The 21,093-nt window shown below is 42.5% G+C and overlaps 2 protein-coding genes across 4 annotated transcripts; both read left to right on the top strand.

Moving 5' to 3' along the window:
* Nucleotides 1–1,459: 1,459 nt before the first annotated feature.
* Nucleotides 1,460–10,357, top strand: MFN2 (mitofusin 2). Of its 3 annotated transcripts, XM_088536196.1 has the most exons (18): nucleotides 1,460–1,563; nucleotides 1,858–2,036; nucleotides 2,707–2,842; nucleotides 3,207–3,369; nucleotides 3,480–3,604; nucleotides 3,900–4,008; nucleotides 4,124–4,231; nucleotides 4,608–4,761; nucleotides 4,984–5,051; nucleotides 5,214–5,335; nucleotides 5,689–5,815; nucleotides 6,112–6,216; nucleotides 6,437–6,539; nucleotides 7,207–7,427; nucleotides 7,578–7,727; nucleotides 8,499–8,695; nucleotides 9,112–9,246; nucleotides 10,103–10,357. In XM_088536196.1, exons 2-18 carry the CDS (start codon nucleotides 1,862–1,864, stop codon nucleotides 10,170–10,172), a joined length of 2,268 nt encoding a protein of 755 aa, XP_088392322.1. In that variant the 5' UTR covers nucleotides 1,460–1,563; nucleotides 1,858–1,861; the 3' UTR covers nucleotides 10,173–10,357. The 3 variants fall into 3 exon arrangements, with proteins under 3 accessions (XP_088392322.1, XP_088392320.1, XP_088392323.1); XM_088536194.1 differs by lacking the exon at nucleotides 1,460–1,563 and having other exon boundaries at nucleotides 1,782–2,036; XM_088536197.1 differs by lacking the exons at nucleotides 1,460–1,563; nucleotides 8,499–8,695; nucleotides 9,112–9,246; nucleotides 10,103–10,357 and adding an exon at nucleotides 8,022–8,057 and having other exon boundaries at nucleotides 1,782–2,036.
* A 4,370-nt stretch (nucleotides 10,358–14,727) lies between these two features.
* On the top strand, nucleotides 14,728–20,115 carry MIIP (migration and invasion inhibitory protein). The gene is given in 10 exon segments (XM_010217991.2): nucleotides 14,728–15,074; nucleotides 15,610–16,107; nucleotides 16,684–16,789; nucleotides 16,985–17,096; nucleotides 17,293–17,357; nucleotides 17,819–17,948; nucleotides 18,356–18,452; nucleotides 19,353–19,460; nucleotides 19,828–19,909; nucleotides 19,912–20,115. Coding segments are annotated over 10 exon segments (1,509 nt in total). The 5' UTR covers nucleotides 14,728–14,903; the 3' UTR covers nucleotides 20,052–20,115.
* Nucleotides 20,116–21,093: the final 978 nt, after the last annotated feature.

The following is a 21,093-nucleotide window of genomic DNA, read 5'->3' as shown; positions in this document are numbered from 1 at the left end:
GCCACTGATAGGACTAGAGGAAATGGCCGGAAACTGAAACATCAAAAATTCCATAGGAACTTAAGGAAAAATTTCTTAACAGTGAGGGTGACAGAACACTGGAACAGGCTGCCCAGAGAGGTTGTGGAGTCTCCTTCTCTGGAGATCTTCAAAACCCGCTTGGATGCAGTCCTGTGCCACGTGCTTTAGGTGTCCCTGCGTATGCAGGGGGGTTGGACTAGATGATCTCTAGAGGTCCCTTCCAACCCTAAGCATTCTATGATTCTATGATTCTATGATTCTATGAATGTAGTCAGAGTTGCTCTTAAGACGTTAACAGAGCATCTTGCACTTGAAGGGACCCCAAGAAAGTGCCATAAACCCTTTTCTGCTGCTTCCCACGTGCTTTTTTAGCTCTGTTTGAATGCTACACACTCATGCACACCAAAGGGAGAAAAATCCAGCCAGGGACAATCAGTTCGAAAACACAAAAATTAACTATTTTCGTTACTGTGGTCCCTCTCGTGTGACTCTCATGCTGTTACCAAAGGAAGGGGCTTCACAGGCCCATTATGGAGAAGGCATTAAAAAGGTGTATGTATTCCATGTAGTTTTCATTGTATTTCGTTGTGTTTTTTCTTTTTTTTTTTTGTTTTTTTGTTTTGTTTTGTTTTGTTTTTTCTTCTCTACCCCGTATCATGATTGCAGTTGGTAGGGGGCTTCCTGCTCCCTGATGCTCACGAGTGATGTACAGTTTCAGTCAGGCCGTTTGTATTAAACCTTTACCCGAGCTTGGTGGCCGCAGTGGTGTCATTGCTGGGGGTGTCGTTGCGGGGTGTCGTTACTCCGCCAGCAACGGCGCCATTTTCTTCCCCTTTCCTCCCGCGCCGCCTACAGCTCCCGTGAGCCCTCGCGCGCGTTGGGAGGGAGGGGGAGTGCGGCTCCCCCAGCCTACGACTCCCATGAGCCCCCGCAGTCGCGGCGTGATGACGCGCGCGCCTCTCGCGACGATGTCGCGGGGGTAAGATGGCGGCCTTGCTGGAGAGACGGTGAAGGTGAGAGGTGGGCGCCGCCTGCCAGGGGGACAGGGAAGGGACGAGCGGCCGCGCCCGAAGCTGCTGGAGGCTGCGGCGGCCCTCTGGGGCAGGGGGGGACAGGGTCCGCCGGGGAGAGGCGGCCGCGGCGGGCAGGGTCCTGCCTCCCTTCAGAGGTGCGCGGAACGGCGTGGGGAGGAGGCGCTCGCTATTCCCCACTTCGCGTGAGGCGAGGGGGGGACACGCGCTTCCCGCCTTCGTCTGTGGGGGGACACGCGCTTCCTGCCCTCTCGTGAGGCAAGAGGGGGACACGCGCTTCCCGCCCGCCCTGTGGGACCTGAGGAGATGGAGGTGGCCGGGGCTAGAGCACTTGAACGTGCCCAGCGCCTCTTTCCGTGTCGCTTCTGCTGCAGTTTCAGGCTGGAGTCGGCGCCGCGGGAGGAGCGGCAGAACAGGGAGAGAGAGGGGCGGCTGGAGAGGAATCGCTCACCTCAAGGCAGACTCGTGCTGGCCATGTCCCACCTGTGAAAACATAACTCCCACCCTCTAAGTAAGTGGGCGAGTGGGTCAGTGCTGTGGGCTGGGAGCCTGTCTGTTGGAAGAGAGAAGGAAAGGTGTTTTTTTTTTTTTTTTTTTTTTTTTTCTTTCTCTTCTGGCGTTTGGATAATTTCTAATTGGAGAAAATAAAGTAAATTATTTGTAAAAGACAGATAACTTTCTTGAAAGTAAATATTTGTATGTGAATCCTGTAGTTGTCTGCACTTTCTTTTTAATGAAGGAGGCTTAGTTAAATGGCAGTTGATGCTTGACAAGTTACCTTTACTACTGTTGTTTTGCCCTGTAGCGCAATGTCCCTGTTGTTTACTCGTTCCAAGTCAATCGTTGCAGTGAAGAAGGATAAAAGACACATGGCTGAGGTAAATGCTTCTCCGCTTAAACATTTTGTCACTGCAAAGAAGAAAATCAATGGTATCTTTGAGCAGTTGGCTGCATACATCAATGAGAGCTCCTCATTCCTGGAAGGTAAGCTCTATTCTTGAACCACAGTCTGTAAGAGTCGTGTGCCTGGTTCAATAATTCCCCATGAGCACACGCCAAGAAATGATTCATTCAGTTAAACAGCACTAGACCTTTTTGTATTTTCACTTGCTACATTTGTATTTTTAGATTACAACATTTATATGAAGGAGAGAAAATCACTCTATTGTGTGAAGCTCAGGCTTTATGTTTTGAAGCTGTTTTAAGTTTATGCCCGTTATAGCAGTGTATATAAAGATGTTAGTTATGTTTTCTCTTTTTTTTAAGTTGTTTTGGGCTTTTGAAGTGGAAAATGCAAAGTCCTTTAGGCTTTGTATTCTATGATCCTTTGAGGGTCACTATTAGTGGCATGTAATGTGTTCCAGTAATTGGCTTTAACAGCTTAAGACTTAGACAGCAGGTTCTTTAAGGGTGCTGGAGTGTTTGAAATGTTACCTCCCTTCTGCTTAAGGTAGTCTTAAGCATGAAAATCCTTACTAGGAATGCAAGAGATTCCAGTTGATAAACGTTGGTGCAAATTGGTTCAGGGCAGGTTTCAGGGCTCCCCACAAAGCTATTTTGTTACATGTGTTAAATCTTGCAGAGGTGTTTCACCAGATACTAGTGTGATTATTTCTAGAGTTCTGAAGCATAGTTTTATTTTTTTTTTTTTTAGAAACACACAGGAATGTGGAGCTTGACCCTGTCACCACAGAAGAGCAGGTATTGGAAGTCAAAGGTTACCTCTCAAAAGTCAGTGGCATTAGTGAAGTGCTGGCAAGGCGACACATGAAAGTGGCTTTTTTTGGCAGGTGAGTCACTTGTTCGTTTTGCCTACACTGCTCTACTCAGTAGAGCAACTGCTATCTCTAGGATTGCAGCCAATAGTATTATTTATAGAAACATAAGTGATCCAGCTTCCTAAATGCATCGTGTGGCTGAAATCCCTGGTACTAGTCCTGCTGCAAATTGAAAATAAATATTATAGAACACAACAGTCTAATTTGGAGAATTATTAAGAAAATTGAGTGGTCTTTTTGCAGGTTGCTTGGGGCAACTAATTTGTTAATACTTCTGGAACTGCTTAGGTTTTGAGAACTTCCTGTCTTTTGATACCAAAACAACTCTATCCAAATCTCAGAAAATCAGATGTACTTTTCTTTATTCTGCCGTCAGGACAAGCAATGGAAAAAGCACCGTGATAAATGCCATGCTATGGGACAAAGTCCTTCCTTCAGGGATTGGACACACCACCAATTGCTTCCTGCGTGTAGAAGGAACAGATGGGCAAGAAGCCTTCCTGCTTACTGAAGGCTCAGAGGAGAAGAAAAGTGTTAAGGTATGCTTGGAAATGATCCTAAGCTGGAAAGTTCTGATGAGGAGTTAATTACCTTAACAGGTTTTAGCACATAGGAAATCTTTTAAATTGTCCGTCTCTTTCTCAAACAGACCGTAAACCAGTTGGCTCATGCCCTTCATCAAGATGAACTTCTGGATGCTGGCAGTTTAGTCAGTGTTATGTGGCCCAATTCCAAATGTCCTCTCTTAAAGGATGACCTAGTGCTGATGGACAGGTGAGAGTGTTTTCTTACATTTTCTCCTTATCACAGAGTTAGCATAGAAAAGTCTTCAAATACAAATTTAGCAAACGTAAGGAAATTGACTCTTCTATCCTTCTCCATAATTAAAAGAGTTTCTCTTTCAGTTTTTTTTTTTTGGTTGCATATTATTACGCCCCAGAACATAGTGTAGCTTACACTTGGAGAATTAATTTCCAAAGAACTGGAGCATTTATTTGTACTCGTTTGTGTTTAAATTGCTTCAGATCTTTTCAAACAAAAATAATGTTTTTTTTCTTCTTCTTGCTAGCCCTGGCATTGATGTAACCACTGAGCTGGACAGCTGGATTGACAAGTTCTGTTTAGATGCTGATGTATTTGTCCTGGTGGCAAATTCTGAATCTACGTTGATGCAGACCGTATGTTAAAGTCTCTTTGTTAACGTTCAGCAATGAATTTGGCTGAATGAATATGAATTTGGCTACAATTTTACACACTGACGTGTTTAAGAGATTTCGTTCCATTTTTTCTTAGGAGAAACAGTTCTTCCACAAAGTGAATGAACGTTTGTCTCGACCCAATATATTTATCTTAAATAACCGCTGGGATGCGTCTGCTTCTGAACCAGAATACATGGAAGAGGTTTGTGGTGTGTTTAAATTTCTCTTTTTTCCGTGAACATTATGGAGTCCATTTTGACACGGCTCTTTGTGGCCTAGAATCACAGTGTGTTAGATATGATCATTTTACAGTTTAGATATTAACCACTGTAGTGTAATCTTGAGTGAGTATAAGGTAGTGGTCAGAATGGGACACTGCACATTTCTGAGCTGGAAGCCAGGAGCTTCACAGGCTCTCTTGATGTTACATCACTTGGATAACCTCTGGAAGATTCTGTAAATTTTATTTTCTTTTATATTGGTATCTTAGACCAGCAGAGGGCATCTCATTGCCTGATCTGGTTGTTATGACCCGGAGCCTCAAGAGGATTTAACTGAGCGTGGGTTTTGTCCTTCAGGTGCGTCGGCAGCACATGGAGCGGTGCACCAGCTTCCTGGTGGATGAGCTGGCTGTGGTGGATCGAGCCCAGGCAGGGGATCGGATTTTCTTTGTGTCAGCAAAGGAAGTGCTGAATGCCAGGATTCAGAGGGCTCAAGGGATGCCAGAAGGAGGTGAGGAAAGCTGGCAGAAATTTACATTTTCTTTTAAGGGAAGAAGATAGTATGATACTCTGCAGTTTTATATATTCTCTATTAAAGAGCAACAAAAACCAAATGAGATAACTCAGCAGAAGCTCTACTGCGTTGGCCTCAGAGTAAAGCAGGAGTGTTTCCTGGTGTCCAAAATTTGATTGCTTTCATGAAATTTAAGTGGTTGTTTTGTACTTTCCTCAGGTGGAGCATTGGCAGATGGATTTCAAGTGAGAATGTTTGAGTTTCAGAACTTTGAAAGAAGATTTGAGGTGGGTGTTACATGTGCTAACTTTCTTTTTAAGTTATATTCCTGAGTGGCTGGGAACTAAGAGTAATGGAATGGACCCTATCTTGGAAATAAATGATATGGGAAAGAAACTGGGTTAGTATGCTTCTGACTGCTGCTAATCTTGGCTGCCTCTTGTATGCAGGAATGTATCTCGCAGTCTGCAGTAAAAACAAAATTTGAGCAGCATACAGTGAGAGCAAAGCAGATTGCTGAAGATGTTCGTCTTATCATGGATTCTGTGCATGTTGCTGCCCAGGAACAGCGGTGAGGAGATGCTGATGCTTGGTGCTTGCATTCTGGGGGTATTCCAAGGGAATGGGAGCACCTCTGCATTCTGCTTTGCATTTTAAGTGCAGAGTGTTTGGAATTGGGAGGACCATGTACCAGTAGTAGTTTTGCCTTTAATAAACAAAAAGAGTATTAGAGGGGGACCCTCCTTTTTGTCCTCTATATGCATAATGCATTTTAGATATTGCCACTTTTTGCCTTTGGACTTTGTGCCTTTGCCTTGTGCTGTTGCCTTTGAAAATCTCTCTCATCTTCAGAACCCCGAAAGTACTTGTAGCTCAGAGATGTGCTAACCTGGCTTTTTGATGAGCACTTCTTTTTTCCATCAGAGTTTACTGTCTGGAAATGCGAGAGGAGCGACAGGAACGTTTAGGTTTTATTGATAAACAGCTGGAGCTCCTTACTCAAGACTATAAGCGGAAGATAAAACAGATCACAGAAGAAGTGGAGAGACAGGTAAAGAAAAGCGAGTGCTTAAAAGCAGAAAAGAGATGATCTGAAAGAGTCACCAGCGTGGTCTTCATTGCTGTGCAGAACATAGGTCTCTGTATTTCTGAGCCATGATCGATAAAACATTTTTGGTTTGCATGTCGCAAAGATTGCATTTTGCGTTTGGCCCACAAAGGCCCTCTGCAAAATCATAGTGCCTGGTTGTTAGTGCTTGTTAAGAAATGTGTGATTCAAGTGGTAGTTTCTATCTCTCCTTGAAACAGATTGTTTAGTAACTCTGTCCTCTGTGGCTGTTTCTCCAGGTATCAAATGCAATGGCTGAAGAAATTAGACGGCTTTCAGTGTTGGTAGATGAATACCAAGCAGATTTCCATCCGTCTCAAGTTGTTCTTAAAGTTTACAAGAACGTAAGTGATGTTTGCTTTTTACAGACCGCATAATCTGTGCGAGCAGGCCTTATTTTGGTCTGAGACAGCAATTATGCCAGCTCTTTGAGATTTCATTTTGCCCTTTAGGGTGTGAACGAAGCCTTTCATATTTATCTTGCATTGTGGAGGGGCATACTGGAACTTGAGTTGCATCTTAGCTGTTTTTAAGCTCAATAACTCTTTTGTTTGTTTCTGTCAGGAGCTACATAAGCACATTGAGGAAGGTCTGGGCCGTAACATGTCGGACCGTTGCTCCAATGCTATCACAGCTTCCCTGCAGACAATGCAGCAAGAAATGATAGGTCAGATCAGCAGACAGTATTTCTCTTTCTCTTTCCTTTACTGTAATACAAAACAACTAGATGGATATTCTGTGGTTCTTTTTGCTCTTGCTGATAGACAGCTGGTAGCTGCTTAGCTTCTGGAGTAGTTATTCATCCTTTTTCTACTTTGTGCCTGAACTTGTGCCCTGATTTGCTAAAAAATGTGATCAGTCTGCTTAATCCTTTGTGAGAATGAGAGAGGAATCATGCCTTTGGAAGCTTCAGAAATTCTTAGGCCAGGATATTAATGAAACACAGGTGACTCATAATTAGAAGCTTGTCTGCATGTAGCCTTTAATAGAGTGTGGACAGAGTATGGCACCTAAGTGCCTTTTAAAATTTGTCCTCAGATTGTTTTCCAAGCCGTTGCTGAACTATAAACTTTGCATGCTACCCGAGGGATTTGGGAAGGTCCACAGAAAGATTTATTTGTGAGCTGATGTAAAGGTCTAAGCACTGAAGAATGTTTTCTGTGAGATGTATTTTACTTTGCAAGATATTTGGCCATAGGAACTTAAAGATACTAATAACAATAACTGCAAAAATAGAGCAATCAATAAGTACTCTGATTACAGAATAGAAGTCCAGCTGATCCTAGTGAAACCAACAGCCTTTTTGTATCTGTATTTGCTTGCTCTCTATGCAGATGGTTTAAAACCCCTTCTCCCAGTGTCTTTGCGGGGCCAGATAGATATGTTAATTCCTCGACAGTGCTTTACGCTCAGCTATGATCTGAACTGTGACAAGCTTTGTGCTGACTTCCAAGAGGACATAGAATTCCATTTCTCTCTTGGATGGACAATGCTGGTGAATAGGTTTTTGGGACCAAAGAATGGTCGTCGGGCCTTGATGGGCTATAATGACCAGGTAAGATACCTCATTGCATGGTCAGTGGTAGATCTAATACTTGCTAATTCCAGTGGCTGCTGATGCCTTATTGGTGGGAAGGGCTGTGTGTATAATCTTTTTTTTTTTTTTCCTGTACTTTTTTGTTATTTTGTCTGCTTTTCTGATTAGATTCAACGCCCTTTAACACCAGCAAATCCCAGTCTGCCTCCTTTGCCTCAGGGTTCTATGACCCAGGAAGAGCTCATGGTGTCTATGGTGACTGGATTGGCCTCATTAACTTCCCGAACTTCCATGGGGATCCTCGTGGTTGGTGGCGTGGTGGGTTGATAATCTGAGAAACATTTATATAAATATTGTTGGAGCACTAATTTGAAAAGTACTTACCCTACTGATTTCTGTAGATATTTGTGATTGACAGATATCAAAATACGTTCTCCTTAAATCTTCCATTTGTGTATAGATATTGAGCTTATTTTACCTACTAGTTAGGTTTGGAGCCAGGTTGTGAAGCTAAATGAAAGCAAATTACCAAAAAAAATCCCATAAAGTTATTTCTGATATTTTTGGGAGAATAAAAGGAAAAATAAATATTTTTTCTTTTCCTATTGACAGAAGAATCAAAACAGAGATTGAAAATGAAATTTCTGCCAGTGGCCTCTGATTGTATGCATCTGCATTCCTGGAAGGGAATGAGTGTGCTTAATTTTAGATACTATGCCTCAATTTCTTAGGAAAGAACTTCCTTCTCTTTTTTTTTTAAAAAAAACTTCTGGAAAAAATACATGTTTTGAATCCTAAAACTACAGCAGAGTAGCAGATGTAACTAAAGTTACTTGGTAACTTTAGTATTGGGTCAGTCCCTTATCTACATAGTATTCTAGCATCAGTGTCTAAGGACAGATGACTGCTCAAAGGGAAGATTGTTGTCTAAAAAATGCTTTTTACCTCAGAAACAGACAATCTGTGAACAGCAGAATTTGCTTTTGCACTTGTAAGTGTAGTTTAAATGATGACTGTAAAGAGCTAGCGTTGTTCTTGACTGATGGTCATGGCTTTATTTTGTCTGCTTGTTTCATGTGTTGATTTTAGGTCTGGAAGGCTGTGGGTTGGAGACTTATTGCTCTTTCTTTGGGCCTTTATGGGCTCCTTTATGTATACGAACGTCTCACTTGGACCACAAAAGCAAAGGAGAGAGCTTTCAAACGCCAGTTTGTAGAGTACGCTGGTGAGAAACTGCAGCTCATCGTCAGTTATACAGGTTCCAATTGCAGCCATCAAGTCCAACAGTGAGTTGCCTACATTCAGCTAAAGTCTTCCCTGACTTCTGTGTTTGTTGTTTTTTGTTTGTTTTTTAACATAGTATTGTTTGCAAAAACAAGACAGTTCTGTGTATCGAACTCGTTTTAAAAATATGATTATACCTGTGTTTTAAAACAGTATTATGTTTGGTGAGCTGCCTGTTGTTTGGTTGCTCACCAGCATTTGGTTGATTTTAAACATTAATCTTGACATGATGTGCTTGAATCTTTCAAATCATGTTGCTTTGTCTCTGAAAGATTTTCATGAAGAAATAGAAAGATGTTTTCATTGTGAGCTTTCCAGAGTCAGTATCATCACTGCACATCAAAAGGGTTTATTTCTTGAATCTGGTGCTTGATCTTACCTTTCTTCATCTCTAACTCTTCTCTGTCTTGTTTTGTAGAGAGCTTGCTGGAACATTTGCTCACTTGTGTCAGCAAGTGGATGTCACACGGGAGAATCTTGAGCAGGAGATTTCTGCCATGAATAAAAAAATTGAAGTTTTGGATTCACTGCAGAGCAAAGCCAAATTGCTCAGGTTAGACTTTATTGTCACTTATGCACAAACATCTGTATATAATGTTTTTTTCTGCAATGTAAAGTTTGCTACAAATTACTCAGATTATGATGCATCTTTTTAGTGCAGTGATACCATAGCTTTTGATGTGAAGATATCAAACCTCTTTCTCTGCCAGATAGCCTTCCCCTTACACTATTATCTGAAAAATAATTTGTTGCCATCTATTACAAAGCCTCACTTTAATGCTATGGCAATATCGTGTAGTCTCTGTCTCTTGGATACTGAGGGAGAAGAGAGATTCTTGAGGGATCAGTGAGCAGTGGACAACTCTATTCTTTTTTTTTCTCCTGCTAGAAGAAGGAAAGATGCTAAGACCCTGCACTGTCACACCTCACCTTCTCCCTCATCAAACAACTGTTTTGTCTTGCTCTTGATTTGTTCAGAATTACAGTTCCTTTCCCCTTTCCTAAAAATCAAGTCCTCTACTCCTAGGAAGGTCTCTGCCTCATATGTTTTATACAACAGAATCAAATGTGTTTCTTTACCCTTAAAAGGTTGAGCTGGGAAGCTTTGGGGTGTGTGTGTGTATGGATTTTTTTGTTGTTCTTCTTTTTCCTCTAAATATTTCTTACTTGCAGAAAGGATAAGATCACTTTGAAGCTATACTCAAGATTTTGGCAATCCCAAACTCAAATTCAAGTTAGCAAACAAGTGTCCCTGACCTGGAGGGCATCATTTTGGAATAGATCTCTACCTGTGCCTTACTGTTGACGAGTTTTAGTCATGCTTCTTTCGGATTAACTTGAGAAAAGCTATTCTTTTCATTTAATAGAGACTTCTTTTCATCTAATAAGGACTTTTTTTGTCTTGGCAGGAATAAGGCAGGTTGGCTGGACAGTGAACTCAACATGTTCACACACCAATACCTGCAACAAAGCAGATAGTGTGAGAAGAAAAGAAAATCAGCGGTTTCCCCTCAGTGCTCTCTTATTTACTGCAGAGAACATGGTGGGTGATGGAATCCCCAAAGGGATAAGCAAAAGCCAGTTACTACGTTTCCACTGTGTGAACAGTAGGATTCTGCTTTCCCGTTTCGTGTCCCACCTCTAAACACTAGCTGTTTGTAACTTGTTTTTCCTGCTTGGGAGGCTGGACTACTTCAGAAGTAATGTCTGCCTCATACCTTAACAGGGGGCTTTTTAAAGCAAAATGAAATGGTAACAGTTTGGTCAGTTTAAAAATTTGGTCAGCTTAAAATAGCAAACGTTTAATCACATTAAGTCATTATAACACATCTTTCAGTTTGGATTCAGTCATTTTACTACAGGCAGATAGAACTTTTTGCATTCAAAGCCCCAAGTTCATGTATGTGTGACTTGTCTAAACACTGATTTCTGTGACACACAGGTGTAAAGATGCTTTCACAGGACTTTTAAAGTCCATGTCAGCGTATCTCCTAGGTTAACGATACTACAAAATATGACAACCAGCTGCACCTTATCTCTTCATAGAAAAGTTCATTGCTGTCAGCGTGTTCAAAACTATGACCAAAACCAGTTACCTCCCAGAGTAAGAGAGAATAAGATTTTGCTTTAGTAAACTGTATTTGGATTTGCTTTCTTCCTCTTTAGAGGTCTCGTTCAACAAAGCAACCTCTCCTGTTTCATGTCATCAACAAATAGTTTGTGCTGTAAAGGAGCTAGTATTCATTTTGATGTCTTGATAATTTGGCATCTTATTGAGGAAGAAATCGGGACTGAAAAAGGAAAGCCAGCTGACAATGCAGATAATTGCATTATGAGATAAACTGATGAATGCATTTTCCTGGAAATGCATAGCTGTGTTTCTGGAAGCAGTACTTTGGAATTCCATTACCGCTACTTGGCCACACAGACAGCACGTGGATTACAAACCGTAAGAGATTTTGCTCTGTGTAGAGTTTCCATAAGATAGAATAGTCAATGCAGTAACATGATTAATATGAATTTTTTTTTAATGCTCTCTACTGGCAGACAGGTCAAATTGATCTTTGGGTTTTCCCCTGTGCAATTTTTAACTTTGAGTCTAAGATTTAGGAATTGCAAGGACTTGAATCTCTTCGTATTGTAATTGGTGAAGAAATTCCCACTGATTTCAGTAGCACTAGGATCAGATTCCCCTGTTGCAAAATATTTTTTTCTACTTAGTAGATGAGTATTATATCACATATTTTAGATATGACCTTTCTGTTCCCCCACCCCCAATCCCTAAGGAATCCAAAATTGGGAACTACAGTCTTGGGGTTAATGTGAATGTAAATCTGTCCAGCATCAAATATATCAGAAAATATGGGTTGTCTGTGAGCAGGTCCCAGCTGCGAGTTCAGAACTACAGAAAGTTCTGTACAGTAAATACTTGAAGCTGTTTTAATCTTTACAGCAAGATCTGGGCTATCCTGGATCAATTAGAAGCTGGGGTAGGTTGAGACTCGTATCTCCCAGGCTGTCCCTTCGGCATCTATAATAAACTGCGTACTATGCAGCTGAGTTAAACACTAAGCACGTCCCTGATACAAGGGGGATTTTGTTGATTCCATTAATCAACAGCTCTAGAAGGGAGCTGACCAGGCTTGAAGGTTTGTGCTGCTGCCATCTTTTTAACAGGCCTAAAGGGGAAATCCAATAAATGATCTGAACTTCAGAGCTGGTGCTTGATCTGTAAAGTGGAAAAGATTGGCACATTCTTAGAAAATGGTGTCTTGCTGTTGTGTGTGTTTCTGGTACAGCTCAGATTTTGGTAAGGCACACTTTCTTGCTGGGACATTCAAACATAACCTATAGAAGGGGGGAAGAACCACTGGAATTTTTTAAGAAACAAAACTGCTAGCATGAGCAGGGAACTTTTTTTTTTTTTTTTTTTTTCTTTTTTTAAAGTATATGTGTGATCCTTGTCACTAGAAACCAAGTCATTGAGAATCAGAGTTTAAATGAATTGACCAGGAGTTGCATTCTTCTTTAAAAAATAAAAAGAGACTGTGCTTCTTTAATTCAGACTGGGGGAGGAATGAATACTATCAGCAAGGAGGCTTTTATCTTCTGCTTTCCATAGGTAACGATAAATAATCCTTAGAACAAGTAATTCTAGGAGCAAGCTCCCCAAACTCTTATTAAAGAAGGCCAGGTAAATGCACTTTATCTTATTGCTGCTACCTATTTTTGTTGTTATGTCCATGGAGCTCTTCAAAATACTCTTACCAGTGAGTTTTCTGTCTGCTGTACTTAAGGTGATAAATTTGCATGAATTATTCCTGTATCAAGGCTGTAAACATTGGAAACCAAAATAAAAAAAAAATGAATTGGGAAAATGATTTCTCCTGCTGTGTCCTGCGTGACTTTCTGTAAAGGCTCGAGCCGTAACTATAATCCAGGCTGAACAGCTACTTGTACCAAGTAACAGCCAGCAACAGGGCCGTTGTACCCAGTGTTTTGTTTGACGGTAGCGGGCTTAGGGCTGTGAGGGAGAGAAGCTGCAGTTCTAGGGCCGTGAGGGAGAGAAGCTGCCGCTTTAGGGCCGCGAGGGAGAGAAGCTGCAGTTCTAGGGCTGTGAGAGAGAGAGAGAGGCTGCCGCTTTAGGGCTGTGAGAGGGAGAGGCTGCCGCTTTAGGGCCGTGAGGGAGAGAAGCTGCCGCTTTAGGGCCGTGAGGGAAAAGCTGCAGTTTTAGGGCCGCGAGGGAGAGAAGCTGCCGCTTTAGGGCTGTGAGAGGGAGAGGCTGCCGCTTTAGGGCCGTGAGGGAGAGAAGCTGCCGCTTTAGGGCCGTGAGGGAAAAGCTGCAGTTTTAGGGCCGCGAGGGAGAGGCTGCCGCTTTAGCGCGGGGTTCTTGGCGGGGGCAGTTCGGGACATTCCTCCCTCCATGGAGCCGTTGTCCTTCCGCAGGGGCGGAGCGGCGGCTGCGCGCGGCGGAGGCGGGGCCGGGCTGCCCGGGCAAGTCCCGCAGCCGCGGCCCGGGGAGCCCCCGCGTGGCCCCGCGGGCCCGAGAGGCCGGGAGCAGCGAAGGTGGGTCTGAAACGCGGCGGAAAAGAGGAGAAAGGGGGTTTAGCCCTGCGGTCCCCACAGCGGCTGCTGTGGCGGGGCCCGCCGCCTCCCCAGGCCCTGCTCTGGCCTTTAGAGGGGCGAGTTTCTCCGCCACTCGGTAGCCAACACCCCCAGCCCCCCTCACACCCACCGCGGGGTTGGTTACCACATGGTGGAGAAACTGGCTCCCTAAGGGGTAATTTCACAAGGAATACCCGTGGGCCTCTCTGCCGTACATTAATCAACTGTTGGAAATCTTTCCTGCTTGCATTTAGTTTCCAGTTTTAGTTTTTTTCTTTCTTTTCTTTTTTTTCTTTTAACTGAAAGAATCTAAACTCCCTTTCGCAAAGCATTCTAAAGTGGTTTCGTAAGCTTGATGTGGCAGGGAGCACGCGAGGTGGAGGCCGAAGGATTAGCAGCTTCTTGCAGATCATGCAGAGTGGCCCTCATCTGGCAAAACCCTCACCAAAAGTCCCTCGACTGATGTCTTGTGTCTGTGGTGTGGTGGGTTTTTTTTTTTCTTTTCATAATACTTGCTTTCTGATAAGCAATGATGCTGTTAGCTTTGTCCTCCGAATTGAGAACCTTGGTTTTGCTCGGTCTCAAATGTACTTTAAGTACATTTTAACTGCTTTGAGTATATTTTAAGTGCATTAACTCCACTAATGCAGTGTTCAATTATTTGGTTAGTACCGCTCGCCATTCCTCCCAGTACTCCTAGATTTGTGTCCTTGCCTCCAGTTGCTATGGTTCCACGTGCCAAAACAAATCAGATGCCCTTTGGAGAAGAGTTCAGGATTCCTTTAGAACTAAAGGTCCTAGGGAAGCGTGATAAAAGTTTTACTAGGAAACATCAGTGATCACTTTAGCCAAGGGTTATTTCTTATTTTTCTTTAGTAAAACATCTGCAAACTTAGAGGAGCTTATTATGTTGTGTCTATGTTGGACAGCTTCTTCCAAAACAAGCTTCTATTTTGTTGTTCTTGTTTAACTTACTCCTCTTCATTCCTGGTACAAAGATATTAATGTTTAGTGATTAATAGTCTTAGAACTACGTGACCCCTAGCCCAGATTTGAGCCATCACTGAGTTTTTGTGGTCTTCCTGGCTGGGGAATGTAGAGGATAGTTTTGACTAATGATATAATGATTTAACTAATATTCACTGTTCATATTTTGAACATATAAGCTTATCAATATCACAATATGAACTTTGATTTAAAAAATAGTAAAGCAGAATTACGTGTGATTATTCTCTCAGTCTCTGAATGAGAGGATGTCTCTCATCTGGCTTTTTGACATAACTGTTTTTCATGGTGTTTCCTCTGTAAAAGTTTATCTCCACTGAGTCAGCCACCAGATTCTTAGCCCAAAATATCTGACTGCACATCTGAGGGAAGGGAAATGTGTGTGGTGATGATAGCTCTTAGAGAGCTTAAAGAGTTTTGAGATTGACCGGTTTCTCAGGAGCAATGATAGCACCCAGTATTCCAACACCTACAAGTGATTATTATAAAGAACCTTCTGAAAGTGTAACTAGCTGGTTTGTCCTGAATCTGCTGTTTTGCTAATGCTGCAATCATGTCATTCGCTCTTTTTCTGGTTTTACAGGAAAAGGTGTCCTTAGGATGGAGTTAGAACACTTGAAGAAGCTGCAGCAGGCCAACCTGGACCTTCTCGAAAGGCTCAGAATAAAACAGGAAGAGATCAGAAAAAACCTTCCCAGAAAACTACTCTTTCCAGCATCTCTTCATGAAAAAAAAGCTACTGAAGTATCTGTCCCTGTGTCTGAGAGAGGGGTATGTGTTTAGTCAGTGCTAGAAGTGCCAGGAAGCAAATGGGTTTAAAATGGCAGACAGCAGCTCTGCCAGTGCAATTGGTTGGTAAAGGAGATCTTTACACATGGATCAACTGTCAGAGTATAGAGTATGAAATCAGAAAAGTAGCTAGAGCTGCTGTTAATGCTTATCCTCAATTATGTGCTCATTGCAAAGGCTTCAGAGTTCTCTTCATACCTAAGAGGGTTTCTCTAGCTAAGTTAGGAAGAAGCATCCTGGAATGTAATCCTCTAATTGCCTCTCAGCATAAAGGCTGAGAATTTAGCAGCTTGTCCACTTAGAAAAGAAACTGTGTATAACTCTCAGTGGATCCCTGTTTTATGTTCTCCAAACATTTAACAACATAGTCTTGTAAACAGTATTTATTCCTATCAGGATCTTAGGGGGGTAGGCAGACTAGACTGAGAGGCTGAGTTTCTCCTAAGTGAAATGTCCAAATGAGAAGTGTTTGTAATTTGAACAATGTCCTGAGATAAGAAAGTCTCTGTCTTTACAGAAGGAAAACCAAGTTGGTGCTGTAAAGGCTGCAGCTGATCCAGCAGTGTTGGTCTCTTTGGAGCCCAGAGCTCATGCAGCCAGGGCTGCCCTCTGCTCATCACTCGGACACATGATGCTCAGCAGGAATGACAGAGGGGACAAGCAACAGCAAGCAAAGATGCAGAAAGAAGTAGGTTCAGATTCCAGCTTCCCTGGGAAAAAGCAAAATGCTTTGCCAGTGTCTGCAATCATTACAAGTGGCAGAGAAACATCTAGAGTGGATAGGGATGACCGTGCCTCAAAAAGGGCAGAGAAAGAATCCTTCCATCTGGGACATGGAAAGAATAGAAAACAATCCATTCTCTTACACAGTCTCCAAGAGGGAGACCAGCTTACAGCTCATCTGGACTCATCACTGAGCAAAATACAAAATGAAGAGACCAGCAAGGTTGCCCTCATTAAAGAGCCCATAACCCCTAAATCAATCCTGCTGACATCTGAGTCCAAACAGTTGAAGGTAAATGCTGAAACCAGCGCCTCATTCATTTTTACAACTTAGTAGGGAGATGGAGGAAAAGGTCAAGAAAAAAATGTTTAAATTAGAAGTCAGGATTAGAACGGTGCCCTATTTTAGCAGCCAGAGGCTGTCAGCAGCTCATTCCATGCCTGCTTTCTTTAACTGTTGAATCACAGGGAGATTCTGTAGTTTCTTGGCCTTGAAGACTTTGTGCCATTTGCGGGTGCTCAGGGAGAACAGCTGATGCTACTTAGCTTGTTTACTTAAGGCTGTTGGCATGATTGGCCTGCTCTTTGGGGACATGTGATGCAGGTATTCTGGCATTCGGTGGAAAGTCCTTGTATAGACTTTCTACCTGACTTTGGGCAAGTCATTTGCCTCCTCTTTCTGTTTCACAGCTTGAGAAGTCCAAGGGCTGGTAAGCAGATTGCTGCTAGGGATATAGACAGAATGCAGCCTCAAACTAGGCTGCAGCTGCCCTATTTAAGCAGCTGCCACCTACCTCCCAAGCTGTATCTTAGCTGCTGGAGGTACAGGAAGTCTTTCTGAATTTGGTTTTGGGGTTTTTTTTTCCAGCGGAAGGAAGCTGGTCGTGTGACATTTCAACCTGAGCCTGTGGAATGCACCATTCCTGCGAGTAGTTGGTCTGCACGTCCTTTCCTGGGTTATGACTGGATTGCAGGTGAGTCCTAAACATGAAGCAAAGTTTTCAGCATGATGGGGTAATGTGAAGATTGAAAACACACGCATAGTGAAATCTCTGGCTTGACATGATGATAAGCTCTCCTCATTATCCCCTCTCTGGTACTACGGTCCTGAGTCTTTTGTGTGATACCAGGTGCAAAACGTTCTTGAATGTTTCTGTTGATCTTCTTAGGACTCTTAGATACAAACTCTTCAGTAGCAGAAAAATCTGACCAATATTTTGCCGAGCTGAAGGCATTTCGGCAGGCCAACAGAGAAGCGTGTGTCCATGAATACCACCTGCAGTAAGTGCATACCAGGGGATTTGATGAAGCAGATCTCTGTAGATTGGTGGAAAGTATAGTCTGGCTGGAGTGGGAGGCTCTAAGCATGGCTCTGCAGGACTTTGCCTCCCAGGCAGAAGCTTATGCTTGGAGAACGTGGGGTCTGTTCAGAGCATCTGTCCTTTCCAATCACTGACAGTTTTGTTTGTTTGTTTAGGCCCAAGGCTCTGGATTTTGTGTTTCCTGAGCAAGAACCAGATTTGATAACCAGTTCCCATAAGTGTAAGATCACATTTCTCATAAATGTAAAATCAGATTTCTTCCTAATCTAGTTTTGGTCAGCAAACCGCTGGGCAGTCTTTGGCTGTCTTTTGGGGAGAGCCCCATACTGTATAAGTAAAAGAAGAGTGTTTTATTTTTAACAGCTACTTCTACTCCAGACTCAGCTTCCTACTCTGAAGAGTCTTGAGTCTTCTAGGGATCCTCTCTCAATCAGAGTCATTATTTTTTTCAGAGTTTCCTGTAATTGACTCAGTTCTATTTAAGTTTAGGATGTTGAATTTTGGTTTTGCTTTTTAGGAACCTATTTGGGGACAAGAAATGTAAAATATATTTTTTTGAAAAGCAGCTCTGTCTCTGTAGAACACATGTATTGCCACTGTAGTAAAAGAAAGATTTGTGGCCTGGTTTTAGGAGCCTACTGGCAAACTAGAAATGCAGTGATGATTCTCTGATCTGCGCAGGTGTTTACTGTTATCGACTAAATCAGCGTCTCTTCACTGTCCCTGTGGATTCAGAATCTGCGTGCCCTGTGTGTAAGATCCCACGAACCTACTGGCCCCCAGGGACTCAGGAGGAGCCAGCCAACGTGAGGTAGATGAGAACTATTACTTTGGCTCCTCGAGTTCAGCATATTACAATGGAGAAGAAAAAGCTCATTCTATGATGGAGAAGACAGTTTCAAAATCATTCTGTGGTTCTGTGAAATAGCTGCTTAGAAGTGTGATGTTCTCAAAGTAGAGAGATGTCTGGCTTAAAAACCACGAAGAATAGCAGGGATCTCTTCTTGAAGTAGAAACAGTGTTGAAGTCGGGTATAAATGCATCTTAATTCAGTCCAGAACCTGAACTGTACATGTTAAATGTTCTAAGGTGCTAATCTGAAACTATTTCAATTTGTTAACTTTGGGATTAGACCCTTGGATTTTGAGTGGGGAAGGAGAGGAGATACCTGATACCTTGAGGGAGGTGTAGGCAATTATTTCCCTTCTGTGGTTGCAGGGTCAGCATTCCCAGGTCTACCCTTATGGCTCCCTACAAATACAAAGCCCATCGCAGGAAAAGCTTTGAACCCGCTGACAGTCTGGCTTTACCCTCGGTGAGTTACTCTCTTCTTGCTAGTAGTAAAAACTACTTTGGTTGTTGTAACAGTGCAAGAGAGAAAGAGAATCTGAGACTCGATCACTCGGGCAGTGGTTGCACTGAAATTTCTGAGCTCTGTGAATGGCAGGTCCCTGGTCTGTGAAGGGGTTCTGATCTGGGATACTGAAACAGCAAGAAATCCACTGATACACAAAGGGATGAGTGTGGAAGCATGTAACCAGTGTACTGTATATCACCCTCTATAGAGAGAATCTCAAAAAGCTTTGCACTGAGGAAAAGAAGTGTCGTATGGAGCTGTAAACTTATGGGGCATGAGTCATCTAACGTGTTTTAGGAATCACCAGAAGAACCATAGCTAAGAGTGCCTGTTTCTTTCCACACATGTTAGAGAGTCTAGGTGAAAAACTTCTGTGGAATATACAGATTGTATAGTGGTCAGACAAAATCAGCAGTTTGTTGCAAGTTTGGGTTTAAAACTGTTTCTGTAGAACTACTCCTGTATTCAAGCCAGTTGGCAACACGACAAGCAGTATTACTGGCCAGACCCAGCCTGCCCTAGAGATTTCCAGGGAAGACATAGAAAGAAGCCTGGTTTGAGGTTTGGCAAGATGGATGAGTCAGTTGTGAATCCAGGAATTTGACTTTTCTGAACTTATCTCAAGGCAGGAGATCAGTTTAGAAATAATTAAGCAGTGAAAGGCAAAAAAGTGTACAGATACACAATTTCACTCTATTAGAAGAGATTTCTTCTGTCTGCCTTCAGTCATAGAAAGCTCCTCAAAAATTAAGTATCTTCCCAAGGCTCCTTGTGAAGAATTTCTTATTTAGAAAGACTAGGCCACAACAGCCTAACAGAGAAGGCATTCACATGCAGTATTCCCATCTTTTCTCACAGCATTGCCTGGTTGGCTGGGAAAATGTCATCTCTTCCAATAACCCCACAATCAGCAGTTTGGATCTGCGGGCTTTATTGAAGGACAGGACTTCTCACCATCCTCACCTGGTAAGAACAGCCTCTTAACTGTCCCTGGAGCTGTGTGAACTGCCCTGATGGGAATTGCAATCCTGTCTTTCTAAGCAGGACGATAATTGTGGTTGCCTCGGCAAATGAAGAAGCTTGGATTATGCTGGATTTTGTTTTCTTGCCTCCTCCCAGAGCAGTAAGAATCTGAGCACTTCAGGCTCCTTATCTCTACAGGGAACCAGTTTGCTTTTGCTGCAGTCTAGATTTGTGTGCATGCACACGAAAAAGCAAAGGGGAGCTGCTTAACACCACCACAAAGTCAAAAAGCCTCTTCTCATCGCCAAATTTCAGCATAATTGAAAACTTTGGCATTGTTAAATTAATGATGTCTTCATTTGGATTCCAGAACTCTGTGTCCAGAGTGTCAGGAGGAACCAGAACTGACCAGCTCCTAAACCTGGCCCATTTGTCACGCTTAAGATTTAACAGTGGAGCAAGAGAGAGCAAAACAAACATGGACACTGCAGAGCACCTCGAAATCTAAATACTACTTCAGCTCTAATAACTGCTGACTTGATTGCCTCGGAGAAAGGATGGGCGCAGAGAATGGGAAAGACTGAATTTGATTAAAAATAAATCCTTGAACAGGAGATTTTCTTTATTTTCCTAGTCATCCACAAGTACCCAAATGCACATACCTTTTCTTTGCATTTCTGCAGCTGCTTTCAGGAGATGCGTGAGCTTTGCTGCCTAGGGCTTGGGAAGGGGATGTGGACATGGTGATTAGTACCTATGTCACCAGGAGAGCCACAGCAAGAGCTGTGTACAGAGCTCATCTGCCACCTCAGTGAAGTAAACCAGAAATGCAATGTTAATTCTGAAAGCCATGAGCAGCCTGCACAATGCCAAACATGGTTATTTAATTCAATAAACTTGCTGTTTGTTACTTTTATATCCAGTATGTGATTGTTTCATCATCAGATCATACATCATCAGATGTATGGATTGAATTTTTATTGACTTTTTTGTAAACCTTATCTTTTAATCAGAAGACGTGACCTTGGACATGTATAGATCCTTCATCTTCTAGTAAGAAGGTGGCTCATACATAGTCAGACTTTTCATCTTTTAGTCACATTTCAAGACAAAGTCATCAAAAACATATTCCAACTTTGCATGTGACCTGCAGTTGCTGTCAATGAGTGCATCCTTTCATCTCTTTTCTCATGATCCCTCTGCTGAGATCAGTCATATGTGCCAGTGTGGATGCTGATTGCATTCAAGATGTCAAAGTAAGTTACTAAATCCTAGTTAGCATAGTTTGAATAACAATAATGCAAGGAATAACAGAACTATCGTTTCCAGAAAGCAAGATCATGCTTTCCGAGAAGCAGATTTTATTTTATTTATTTTTGAATATGGGGCCAAATTCTAACCCGAAAGGCAGGCATATGAAATACTCATCACTGCTCTACAGATGGGTGAAGCTTGTATCAGGCCTGCACAAGTTGCAGCTTTTGTGCTATAAGAAGTAGTTTGAATGTGGATACATGAATGAGGGGTACAGTGCAGTAACAAACGTTTGCACAGTAGCTTTGCCTTGCAGTAAATGTTACATAATCCATAATTTTTTACCCTTTCTTGAAAGAGAGTGACTGATACGTGGTAACTC

Source organism: Tinamus guttatus, unplaced genomic scaffold (genome assembly GCF_059628265.1).
Source record: "Tinamus guttatus ecotype Peru unplaced genomic scaffold, ASM5962826v1 Tinamus_guttatus_pri_ptg000652l, whole genome shotgun sequence".
NCBI classification, from domain to species: Eukaryota; Metazoa; Chordata; class Aves; order Tinamiformes; family Tinamidae; genus Tinamus; species Tinamus guttatus.
The sequence above is the reverse complement of the archived record's forward strand: the minus strand, read 5'-3'. Positions and strand labels throughout refer to the sequence as shown.

Excerpts from the sequence above, each read along its gene's own strand:
- MFN2 (XM_088536196.1), top strand. The coding sequence starts at position 1,862 with ATGTCCCTGTTGTTTACTCGTTCCAAGTCAATCGTTGCAGTGAAGAAG. Across the intron at positions 4,009-4,123 it reads AATCTACGTTGATGCAGACC|GAGAAACAGTTCTTCCACAA; the intron begins GTATGTTAAAGT and ends ATTTTTTCTTAG. Across the intron at positions 6,217-6,436 it reads TTCTTAAAGTTTACAAGAAC|GAGCTACATAAGCACATTGA; the intron begins GTAAGTGATGTT and ends TGTTTCTGTCAG.